This window comes from Melanotaenia boesemani, chromosome 7, assembly GCF_017639745.1.
Source record: "Melanotaenia boesemani isolate fMelBoe1 chromosome 7, fMelBoe1.pri, whole genome shotgun sequence".
Classification (NCBI taxonomy): domain Eukaryota; kingdom Metazoa; phylum Chordata; class Actinopteri; order Atheriniformes; family Melanotaeniidae; genus Melanotaenia; species Melanotaenia boesemani.
The window spans coordinates 25,443,015-25,456,148 of record NC_055688.1 but is presented as its reverse complement, the minus strand read 5'-3'; the positions used below and the strand labels follow the sequence as shown (position 1 = coordinate 25,456,148).

At 39.5% G+C, this 13,134-nt stretch overlaps 2 protein-coding genes across 16 annotated transcripts in view; both read left to right on the top strand.

Moving 5' to 3' along the window:
- LOC121642759 (protocadherin alpha-2-like) overlaps positions 1-13,134 on the top strand; it is a 204,261-nt gene that overhangs the window by 54,978 nt on the left and 136,149 nt on the right. The window contains exon 1 of one of the 15 annotated variants that reach the window (XM_041989688.1): positions 110-2,527. The exons of 12 other annotated variants lie outside the window; for them this stretch is intronic. In XM_041989688.1, coding sequence (XP_041845622.1) covers positions 176-2,527 — 2,352 coding nt within the window. In that variant the 5' untranslated portion in view covers positions 110-175. Of the gene's footprint in view, positions 1-109; positions 2,528-3,483; positions 5,975-10,165; positions 12,665-13,134 lie in introns of those variants that run through there. 2 more of the 15 variants (XM_041989680.1, XM_041989674.1) reach the window with 2 other exon arrangements.
- Positions 6,736-10,143, top strand: LOC121643479 (protocadherin alpha-8-like). Its single transcript, XM_041990924.1, has 2 exons — positions 6,736-9,298; positions 10,124-10,143. Exons 1-2 carry the CDS (start codon positions 6,904-6,906, stop codon positions 10,141-10,143), a joined length of 2,415 nt encoding a protein of 804 aa, XP_041846858.1. The 5' UTR covers positions 6,736-6,903.

Below are 13,134 nucleotides of genomic sequence, written 5' to 3'. Positions count from 1 at the left end.
GTATCCGCTCCTACAACTGCACGATGGTCTGTGCTTGCACGATATAAATTGTCAGTTTGTTTTAGTTTTGTAAATATAGAAATTCACTGACTATCCACATGAAGAGTCCTGGATTCCACCTATACAGAGGATTTTTGGTCCGTGTGTTGGATTATTGATAGCTTCGGGTTTGACCATGGAACAAAGAAAACCAGGGATGCTGCGAGGATATCTGGTTGGAAATGTGGTTTCTGTGCTTTTGTGGAGTGTAGCCTCAGCACAATTAAGATATTCGATCTCCGAGGAAGTAAATGAAGGAACTGTGGTTGGAAATGTGGCAAAGGATCTGGGATTGGATAAAACCTCGCTGAGAGACAGGAAATACCGGATTGTTTCGAGTGACGCGGATCCCCTCTTCTATGTAAATCAAAATGATGGTATTATGTATGTGAGCCGAAAGATAGATAGAGAAGAGGTGTGCGCGCAGAGCAGTTTGTGTACGATAAATGTGAAAGCTGTTCTGGAAAACCCACTCGAAGTACATTATCTTAGAGTGGAGGTATTGGATATAAATGACCATTCTCCAACCTTCCAGGAGAATGGGACCACACTGGAGATTTCAGAGTCCGTGTCAGCCGGAGCACGGTTTCAACTAAAAGCTTCGCGTGACTCAGACAGTAGTCATTTCTCAGTGCAGCAGTATAAACTTACCCCCAACGATCACTTCCGTTTAGAAGTGAAGGATAAAGGAGATGACGGTAAAATACCAATTTTGGTTGTCCAAAAACCGTTGGACAGGGAAACTATAGAGAGCCACTCTCTAATACTGACAGCCTTAGACGGCGGTAAACCTCCGAAATCAGGTACTATGAACATTTTAGTTAAAGTTTTGGATGTGAATGATAATGCACCTGTTTTTTCGAAAGATGTTTATGCTGTAATACTCGATGAAAATGCTCCCATCGGAACAACAGTTGTACAAGTGAATGCCACGGATTTAGATGAAGGTCCAAACGGAGACATAGTTTATTCATTTAGCAAGAGCACGGATCACAATATCTTAAATGTTTTCTCTATCAATCCAATAACAGGTGATGTAACCGTTAAAGGATTAATTGATTATGAAAAGAGGGACAAGTATGAAATTGAAATCCAAGCTTCAGATAAAGGTATTGCTCCTCTTACGACAGAAAAAAGTGTGATTATAAAGATAAATGACGTGAATGACAATTCACCAAAGATTGAAGTTACCTCATTTTCTAGTTCGATTCCTGAGGATTCCAGACCTGGAACAACTGTTGCTCTTATTAGTGTTAATGACTTAGACTCTGGTCTTAATGGACAGGTTATTTGCTTTATAGGAGAAGATATTCCTTTTGCACTATCACCATCATTACAAGATAAAATGTTCTCAATGGTGACAAAATACCCTCTGGATAGAGAGAAGCAGTCTCATTATGAGCTGAAAATAACTGCAAAAGATGCAGGGCAACCTCCCTTGTCGTCTGAAAAGACAATAAGCCTAGTAGTTTCTGATGTTAACGACAACAGTCCAGAATTTACAATTAGGCCATATACGTTCTATGTCACTGAGGGTAACAATCCAGGTGCGTCTGTGTTTTCAGTTAGAGCTTCTGATCAGGACGACAATGAAAATGCCCTTATTTCATATCACATTGTCAGAGATGCTAGTGAGGAAAACCAATTAGCTTCGTTTCTCAGTATAAACTCTGAAAATGGAGAAATTGTAGCACTAAAAAGTTTCGACTTTGAAACACTGAAAACTTTCCAATTCCAAGTTGTTGCCTCAGATTCAGGAACTCCGTCTCTAAGCAGCAACGCCACAGTGAATGTGTTCATTCTGGATCAGAACGACAACGCTCCAGTCATCCTGTATCCAGTCAGCTCCAACGGTTCTGCTGAAGGTGTGGAGGAGATTCCCCGCAATGTGAACGCAGGACACTTGGTGACTAAAGTCAGAGCCTATGATGCTGATATAGGATATAACGGCTGGTTGCTGTTCTCACTGCAGCAAGTTACTGACCACAGTCTCTTCAGTTTGGACCGCTATACAGGACAGATCAGGACACTTCGCTCTTTTACAGAAACAGACGAGGCTGAGCATAAACTGGTCATACTGGTCAAAGACAATGGGAACGTTTCACTCTCAGCAACTGCTACTGTGATTGTCAAACTTGTGGAGCCAAAAGAGGCATTTGCAGCTTCTGATGTGAAAAGTGCAGCAAAAGATGATGAAGATAATAATGTGACTCTTTACCTGATGATAACTTTGGGCTCAGTTTCAGTTCTTTTCCTAGTCAGTATCATTGTGCTGATTGCAATGCAGTGCTCAAAGTCCACAGACTATACTTCTAAATATCTACAAGAGACTAATTATGATGGAACACTGTGTCACAGCATCCAGTACAGATCTGGAGAGAAACGGTACATGTTAGTGGGACCCAGAATGAGCGTAGGATCTACTATAGTGCCTGGGAGTCATGCAAATACTTTAGTATTTCCTGACAGAAGAAGGACATCTGAAGAGGTAAGATATTTTAAGTGCCATTGTCTTTTTGCCCCCTTAACAATTAAATGTATATAAAATCATTTAGACTTTCTAGGCTTTAAACTAACACACAGAGGTTTATTCATGTTTAATAATTTACACCATTTACCAAGTTTTATACACAATAAACTTAGATGCATTCAAAAGTTGAATTATTATCCTATTCACCTGAAGTTAATCATAAGGCCATATTTTGTTCACTGCTACAAGATAACAAGTATATTTTTCCAAACAAGAACTTACTAATTTTTAACATAACACTACAGTAAACACTTAAATGCCTCCTTATTTAAAAATTTATTTACAGGATGGAATTAAAATGGAATTTGTGCCAATCACTGTCTTCTCTAATATGTTGCTTTTATTAGCTATAACTGCTTTCTCACTTCAAAGTGATTTTATCTGACAGACGTTCATTCAAACACTTCCAATGATATGAATTTCTGAATAATATTTCTATTTTTTGTTAAGTACTGAAGGGAGACAAATCGTGCTCCAATGTCTAATATTGGTTAATAATCAGCTGTTTAAGCCCGTTGGTAAAATTTTAACATTTTAATTGAATTCCTGGGGTTTCATCACAAAAATAAATCTAAATTCTTCGACGTTAAATACAATCTTTATACATGTTGGAGGAAATAAAATTTTATTATAAGGAAATTCCCGATTTACTGTACTGGCATAGACACAATTAATGACTCATTCTTTCAAGAAAGTCGACCGCATTTGGTCAGAAATTTGCATTGAAATACAAAATAATTATTTTACCAAATTTTATAAATCTTTTGTGTTTTGTGCAGACTGACATTTGGTCACATGGTGTCAGTGCGACTCTTCTAAGTCAGCATCACGCGAGGGTGTCATCATTGCTTTGTGGTCCCACCTCTAGATATCATCACACTCAGCTATATGCGCAGTCTGCTTCTGTTCTTGGTTAAGTCCTATACCAATTATGATCGTTTCCTTGCCAATGCACAAGAGAGTGAATGGATGAGTTTTGAAGGTTCGTGAATTCTGTTTTTGCAATGTTGGTGTCATCTTTGTGATGGATTATTGATCCCTCCGGATTTGACCATGGAACAAAGAAGATGGAGGCAAATCGCGCAAGGATATCTTGTCCGTTGCGTGGTTGCTGTACTCATGGCGAGTGTAGCCTCAGCGCAATTAAGATATTCAGTCTTCGAGGAAGTCAACGAAGGGACTGTGGTTGGAAATATAGCAAAGGATATGGGATTAGATAAAAGCACACTGACGGACAGAAAGTATCGTATTGTTTCTAGCGACACAGATTCGCTTTTCCATGTTAATCCAAACGATGGTATCCTGTATGTGAGCCGAAAAATTGACAGAGAAGTAGCGTGTGCGCAGACCAGTACGTGTGTGATTAACGTGAAAACGGTGCTTGAAAACCCACTGGAAGTCCATTATGTTGAAGTGGAAGTTCTGGATATAAATGACAATTCACCTGTTTTCCCGGAGGACAAAACATTAGAAATTTCCGAGTCCGCAATGCCAGGAGCACGATTTCAGTTAAAGGCTGCACATGATAGAGACGGTGGCCATTTCTCTGTGCAGCAATATAAACTCAGTTCTAATGATCACTTCAGGCTGGAAGTTAAGGATAAACGAGACGCTATTAAAATACCAATTCTGGTTGTACAAAAACCTTTAGACAGGGAAACTGCAGGAACCCATTCATTAACACTGACAGCCCTAGATGGAGGTAAACCTCCGAAATTTGGTAATATGAATATTATTGTGAAAGTTTTGGACGTGAATGATAATGCCCCTGTTTTCTCGACGGGAATTTATTCTGTAACAGTAAACGAAAATGCTCCTTTAGGAACAACAATAATACGGGTAAATGCTACGGATTTGGACGATGGACCAAACGGGGAAGTAATTTATTCATTTAGCAACAGCATGAATAAAAATATTCTGAACACATTTGGTATAAATTCAGCAACGGGAGATATAACCGTTACAGGATTAATAGACTACGAGGAGAAAGACGAATATGAAATTGAAATTCAGGCGTCAGACAGAGGTCTTGCACCCCTAACAACAGAGAAAAGTGTGATTATTAAGGTAGTTGATGTTAATGATAATGCACCTGAGATAGAAATTACTTCTTTTTCCAGTTCGATTCCTGAAGATTCCAGAACTGGAACTACAGTTGCTCTCGTTAGTGTCAAAGATCTCGACTCTGGTCTGAATGGAAAGGTTATCTGTAATGTAAATGAAGACGTCCCATTCACGCTAACGCCATCCTTAAAAGACAAAATGTTTTCACTTGTTACAACATCCCCTCTTGACAGAGAAAAACAACGTCATTATGATTTGACAATCACAGCAAAAGACAATGGCCAACCTTGTTTATCGTCGGAAAAGACTATAAGCGTTTTTGTATCAGATGTGAATGACAACAGACCAGAGTTTACTCAGAGCCCTTATAATTTCTATGTTACTGAGGGGAACGATCCAAAGGTTCCAATATTCTCTGTTAAAGCTTTTGACCAGGACGAAAACGTAAATGCGTTTGTTTCCTATCACATTGTCAGAAATGGAAATGAAGATAATATACTGGCTTCGTTTCTCAACATAAACTCTGAAAATGGAGAAATTGTAGCACTAAAAAGTTTTGACTTTGAAACGCTGAAAACTTTTCAGTTCCAAGTTGTTGCCACAGATTCAGGAACTCCGTCTCTTAGCAGCAACGTCACAGTGAACGTGTTCATTCTGGATCAGAACGACAACGCTCCAGTCATCCTGTATCCAGTCAGGTCCAACGGGTCTGCTGAAGGTGTGGAGGAGATTCCCCGCAACGTGAACGCAGGACACTTGGTGACTAAAGTCAGAGCCTATGATGCTGATATAGGATATAACGGCTGGTTGCTGTTCTCACTGCAGCAAGTTACTGACCACAGTCTCTTTGGTTTGGACCGTTATACAGGACAGATCAGAACACTTCGCTCATTTACAGAGACAGACGAGGCTGAGCATAAACTGGTCATACTGGTCAAAGACAATGGGAACGTTTCACTCTCAGCAACAGCTACTGTGATTGTCAAACTTGTGGAGCCCAAAGAGGCTTTTGCAGCTTCTGATGTGAAAAGTGCAACAAACGATGATGAAGATACCAGCGTGACTCTTTACCTGATGATAACTTTGGGCTCAGTTTCAGTTCTTTTCCTAGTCAGTATCATTGTGCTGATTGCAATGCAGTGCTCAAAATCCACAGACTATACTTCTAAATGTCTACAAGAGACTAATTATGATGGAACACTGTGTCACAGCATCCAGTACAGATCTGGAGACAAACGGTACATGTTAGTTGGACCCAGAATGAGTATAGGATCTACTATAGTGCCTGGGAGTCATGCAAATACTTTAGTAATGCCTGATAGGAGAAGAACATCTGAAGAGGTAAGACATTTTAAATGCTTTTGTGTCTTAATCTTTCAAACACTATTTTTACTGATACAGCTCAGACATAAATGCACCAAAAAGTCAAATTCTCTATGTTATATAGTCCAAATTCTTCTAATTCTTTGTTGTTAAGAGAATTAGTGCACTTTTTCTGCACAGCCATAACTGCTGTATTGCTTCACAATGATCTCAAACTTTTTCAAACAAGAAGTGTTCAAAAGTAACTTACTGTGTCTTAAACCCTTTTTAGCTATGGACAATACCTCTGCAGAAATCTATTTAACAATATGGTATTGTTTGAAATGGCATGTATATATGTAGTGCATTATTAACAAACCTCAACTTTAACACAAAGAACTGAAGCGCAGTAAAATACGTTTGTGGCAATCGCTGTCCATGGTGCTGAGCTTCTTTCTTTTTGTCGTAAACGAGTGACATATCAAAGAAGAGTGGTGTTATCTGACTGTGAATTAATTTCATTATGTCATTCCATTATATGAACCCAACGTTATTATTATTATTATTATTATTATTATTATTATTATTATTATTATTAATATTATTATTGTTGTCGTTGTTGTTGTGTCAGTTTTTTTCTGTCTGAAAAATCTCCAAAATGATAAAGTTATACTAGTAAAACAAACTGAACTTCAGTGTGGCCCTTTTCCCCCGCATGGTGTCAGGGTGACATAAGAAGTCTGCCGCCACTAGGTTTATTCATTGCGTAGTGGTTCCACCGCTTATAGTCACGGCAACGTTAGCGCAGCCTTTTCTGATTTTGGTTCTGCATTGTGAGTTTCCAGGTAGTAATATTTTTTCCAGAGAAGGAATATAAGATATACTAACATCAAGGCAAGTTCTGGATTGAGTATTTACGATGTTGGTGTTGTTTTTGTGATGGATTACTGATTATTCTTCAATTCAAAATGGAACAAAGAAGACGGAAGCCAAAGGGTGCGCAGGAATATCTTGTCCGATGCTTGGTTGCTGTACTCATGGCGAGTGTAGCCTCAGCGCAATTAAGATATTCAATCTTCGAGGAAGTCAAAGAAGGGACTGTGGTTGGAAATATAGCAAAGGATCTCGGATTAGATAAAAGCACACTGAAGGACAGAAAGTATCGTATTGTTTCTAGCGATACAGATCCGCTTTTCCATGTCAGTCAAAACGATGGTATCCTGTATGTGAGCCGAAAAATTGACAGAGAAGTAGCGTGTGCGCAGACCAGTACGTGTGTGATAAACGTGAAAACTGTGATTGAAAACCCACTGGAAGTTCATTATGTTGAAGTGGACGTTATAGATATTAATGACCATTCACCTGTGTTCACAGAAAATAATAAAAAACTGGAAATTTCAGAGTCCGTCTTACCCGGAGCGCGATTTCAGCTTAAAGCAGCACGCGATTCAGACAGTGGTCCTTTCTCTGTGCAGCAATATAAACTCAGTCCCAACGACCACTTTCGTTTAGAAGTAAAGGATAAAGGAGATGATGGAAAAATACCAATCCTGGTTGTCCAAAAATCTTTAGACAGGGAAACGGCAGGAACTCACTCGTTGATACTGACAGCCTTGGATGGAGGTAAACCCCCGAAAACTGGTAACATGAATATTCTAGTCATTGTTTTGGATAACAATGATAATGCACCTATGTTTTCTAAAGGTGATTATTCTGTTCGGCTCAGTGAAAATGTTCCTGTAGGAACTAAAGTTATACAGGTGAATGCCACCGATTTAGATGACGGAACAAATGGAAATGTAATGTATTCGTTTAGCAACAGCGTGAATCAAAATATAATAAATCTTTTCGATATTAATCAACTGACAGGAGAGCTAACCGTTAAAGATTTAATAGACTACGAGGAGAAGGACAGATACGAAATTGAAATCGTAGCATCTGACAGAGGTTTCGCACCTCTTACAACAGAGAAAAGTGTCATTATTAAGGTCGTTGACGTGAACGATAACGCACCTGAGATAGAAATTACCTCATTTTCCAGCTCGATTCCTGAAGATTCCAGATCTGGAACTACAGTTGCCATTATTAGTGTTAATGATTTAGACTCTGGTCTTAATGGAAAGGTTATCTGTAATGTAAATGAAGACGTTCCGTTTACTTTATTACCATCCTTGAAAGACAAAATGTTTTCACTAGTGACTAAATCTCCCCTGGACAGAGAGAAACAGTCACATTATGAGCTCACAATAACTGCAAAAGACGCAGGAGAACCTCCCTTATCATCTGTAAAATCAATAAGCGTTATGATATCGGATGTGAATGACAACAGTCCGGAATTTGCACTGAACCCATACACGTTCTATGTGTCCGAGGGTAATCCTCCAGGTGCATCGGTGTTTTCTGTTGAAGCTGTTGATCGTGATGAGAATGAGAATGCGGTCATTTTCTACAATATTGTCAGAGATGGAAGCGAAGATAATAAGATGGCTTCATTTCTCAACATAAACTCTGAAACTGGTACTATTGTGGCGCTAAAAAGTTTTGACTTTGAAACGCTGAAAACCTTCCAGCTCCAAGTTGTTGCCACAGATTCAGGAACTCCGTCTCTAAGCAGCAACGTCACAGTGAACGTGTTCATTCTGGATCAGAACGACAACGCTCCAGTCATCCTGTATCCAGTCAGCTCCAACGGTTCTGCTGAAGGTGTGGAGGAGATTCCCCGCAATGTGAACGCAGGGCACTTGGTGACTAAAGTCAGAGCCTATGATGCTGATATAGGATATAACGGCTGGTTGCTGTTCTCACTGCAGGAAGTTTCTGACCACAGTCTCTTTGGTTTGGACCGCTATACAGGACAGATCAGAACACTTCGCTCATTCACAGAGACAGACGAGGCTGAGCATAAACTGGTCATACTGGTCAAAGACAATGGGAATGTCTCACTCTCAGCAACAGCTACTGTGATTGTCAAACTTGTGGAGCCAAAAGAGGCTTTTGCAGCTTCTGATGTGAAAAGTGCAGCAAGAGACGATGAAGATAATAATGTGACTCTTTACCTGATGATAACGTTGGGCTCAGTTTCAGTTCTTTTTGTTATCAGCATCATTGTGCTGATTGCAATGCAGTGCTCAAAATCCACAGACTATACTTCAAAATATCTGCAAGAAACTAATTATGATGGAACACTGTGTCACAGCATCCAGTACAGATCTGGAGAGAAACGGTACATGTTAGTGGGACCCAGAATGAGTATAGGATCTACTATTGTTCCAGGAAGCCATGCCAATACATTAGTGCTACCTGACAGGGGAGGAGCATGTATGGAGGTAAGGCTTTTGCATAAACACTTGCTTGTTTTCAGTGGTGAAGTCATGCATTTATTATCTGCTTTAAATTCTCTTCTTCTTTTGGCACTGATGCTACTAATTAGCTGCTTTTGACATTTGCTATAGCAGATTATTTGATGTGAAGTACATATAACACGTGTGTCAATTATAACTCTATATCATGCATATACTTTTAATTTGCATGTCAAAATTAATGCTATGCAGCTATGATAACACAACATTGTTTAAGTTTGTTAAGGTGTTTTATGGAGGTTTAAGTTTGAAAAAATCCGCCACAGAATACAGATGGACAAGAGTTGCTCGAAATTGCTGTCCATGGTGCTGACTTTGTTTGCTCTCAATTAGTAAAATGATATCGTTTGTTGTGACTGTCAAAAATATATATAGGCTATATAAGTTTTATTTGGGCTATGACCCTTTGCATTGCTTTCACTACGCGGACAAGGTCCTTTCTGTTTTCATCCGTGGAATTTATATCACACCTTGCAGCAGTGGCAGAGAATGATCTTGCTCTATAAAAGTTCCAAAGCACCTGAGTTCACAGTCCGGCCAGTTTTGGCCTTCTCAAGAAGACTCTTAGTTGACCTTTCTTCACGGACTGGATATGTTTATTGACCATGTCAGATACTCAATGCTGTGAAGTATAAAGAACATTTTAATTTAACTTAATTCAATTTACTTAATTTGGGCCTGTTTTGGATTAAAATACGGAAAACGAAATCAGTAGTTTGTATTTGTTTCTATTGCAACGAGAATTTAGGTCACACGGTGTCAGTACAACAGAACAACTCATCATCACAAGTGCTTGTCGTCATCGCATTTTGTCCCTGCCTTTCTACAGCTCCGCGAGGTGGCTGTTAACGTTACCATTTCTGAGCTAACAGCAGCCTTTAGAAATGCTCGACTTATCTTCATGCCTGTTCTAGGAAGCAAGTGCATAATTATACAAATGGATGTAATGTGTAAAACCATTGCAGTGTATTTTTTTCATTTTGAATGAGTACTGAAAGCATCGGACATTGCAATGGAACAAAGAAGACTCAGCAAACGAATGGGTACGACGTGGATAGCCCGATGCGTCGTTGCTGTGCTTTTATGGAGCGTGGTCTCAGCTCAACTGAAGTATTCGATCTCTGAGGAAGTCAACGAAGGATATGTGGTTGGAAATTTAGCAAATGACCTCGGGTTAGACAAAGGCACGCTGAAAACGAGGAAGTATCGTGTTGTTGCTGGTGGAACGGAGTCTCTCTTCCATGCAAATCAAAACGATGGTATCCTGTATGTAAACCGAACGATCGACAGGGAGGTTGTGTGCGGGCAGAGCAGTACTTGTCAAATAAACTTGAAAATCTTGCTGGAAAACCCACTGGAAGTACACAATGTAGACGTCGAAGTTCTGGACATAAATGACCATTCGCCTAGTTTTCCAGAGACAGAGAAAACGTTGGAGATTTCAGAATCCGTCTTGCCCGGAGCACGATTTCAACTAAAACCTTCAAGGGATCCAGACAGTGGCCAATTATCCGTGCAGCAGTACAAACTTACTCAAAACGAACACTTTCGTCTGGAAGTGAGAGATAAAGGAAAATATGGGAAAATACCAATATTAGTTCTTCAAAAGTCATTGGATAGGGAGGCAGCGCAAAGTCACACTTTAGTGTTAACCGCGATGGATGGGGGGAAGCCTCCAAATTCTGGAGATATGAATATTGTAGTAAATGTTTTGGATGTCAACGATAACGCACCAATTTTCTCAAATGAAATATACTCTGTTATGCTCAAAGAAAATGTTCCAATAGGAACAAAAGTCATACAAGTAAACGCAACTGATTTGGACGACGGTCAGAACGGAGAGGTAGTATATTCATTCGACAACAGTGTAAGTGATAGTTTATTTAAAGTTTTTGATATCAACCAATCAACAGGAGAGATAACTGTAAAAGGTCTTGTAGATTACGAGCAAAATGACAAATACGAGATTGAAATCCAAGCATCTGATAAAGGTTTTGCTCCACTAACTGTAGAAAAAAGTGTCATTATAACGATAGTTGACGTGAATGATAATGTGCCTGAAATTGAAGTAACATCATTTTCTAGTTCGATTCCTGAAGATTCAAGAGTTGGAACAACAGTTGCTCTGATGAGTGTAAATGACTTAGACTCTGGTCTTAATGGAAAGGTTATCTGTAATGTAAATGAAGACGTTCCATTCACATTATCACCATCTTTACAAGACAACATGTTTTCTCTAGTCACAAAATCCCCTCTGGATAGAGAGAAGCAGTCACATTATGAACTGACAATTACTGCAAAAGACGCAGGACAACCACAGTTATCATCTGAAAAGACAATAAACGTCGTGGTGTCAGATGTGAATGACAACAGACCAGAATTTTCATTAACACCATATACGTTCTATGTGTCAGAAGGGAACAAGCCAGGTGCTTTGGTGATCTCAGTTAAAGCTGTTGATCGTGATGAAAATGAGAATGCAGTAATTTCATATCATATTGTCAGAGATGGAAGCGGCGATAGCAAATTATCTTCATTTCTAAACATAAACGCTGAAAATGGAGAAGTTGTAGCGCTAAAAAGTTTTGACTTTGAAACACTGAAAACTTTTCAGTTCAAAGTTGTTGCCACAGATTCAGGAACTCCGTCTCTAAGCAGCAACGCCACAGTGAACGTGTTCATTCTGGATCAGAACGACAACGCTCCAGTCATCCTGTATCCAGTCAGCTCCAACGGTTCTGCTGAAGGTGTGGAGGAGATTCCCCGCAATGTGAACGCAGGACACTTGGTGACTAAAGTCAGAGCCTATGATGCTGATATAGGATATAACGGCTGGTTGCTGTTCTCACTGCAGCAAGTTACTGACCACAGTCTATTTGCTTTGGACCGCTATACAGGACAGATCAGGACACTTCGCTCATTCACAGAGACAGACGAGGCTGAGCATAAACTGGTTATACTGGTCAAAGACAATGGGAACGTCTCACTCTCAGCTACAGCCACTGTGATTGTCAAACTTGTGGAGCCAAAAGAGGCTTTTGCAGCTTCTGATGTGAAAAGTGCAGCAAGAGACGATGAAGATAATAATGTGACTCTTTACCTGATGATAACTTTGGGCTCAGTTTCAGTTCTTTTCCTAGTCAGTATCATTGTGCTGATTGCAATGCAGTGCTCAAAGTCCACCGACTATACTTCTAAATATCTACAAGAGACTAATTATGATGGAACACTGTGTCACAGCATCCAGTACAGATCTGGAGACAAAAGGTACATGCTAGTTGGACCCAGAATGAGTATAGGATCTACTATTGTTCCTGGAAGCCATGCAAATACTCTTGTGTTACCTGACAGGAGGAGACCTTCTGATGAGGTAAGACATGTTTGTTTAAACTTTAGCTTATATTCAATGGTGTCATATTTGTTCAACATATGACCCCTTCCATCCATGGAATGTGTTTGCTATTCACTAAAGCAGCAAAGCAGCAAACAGACATACCAACACGTGCTGTGATAGTTTCACATGTTTTGCTGACTCAACATTATCTTTCATCTCTGTTCTGACATTTAATGTCAGTATTAGCACATACTTCGATTCAACAAATAATAGCTGGCACAGTGTCAAATATTGTTTAAAAAACACAGGACATTGTATGATCGTTTTCAACTCTGACATGTTTCTGCGTAGGATTTCAAATGCTGCCCACAGTGCTGATACAATTTCAGCACATATAATAATTTTTCAAATGTGTCTATTATACATATTTTTAAATATGCATTGGTAATGTCTTGCAATTTTGGACTGTCACTGTCACCATTCGAATACATGGGATTGTTTTCCTT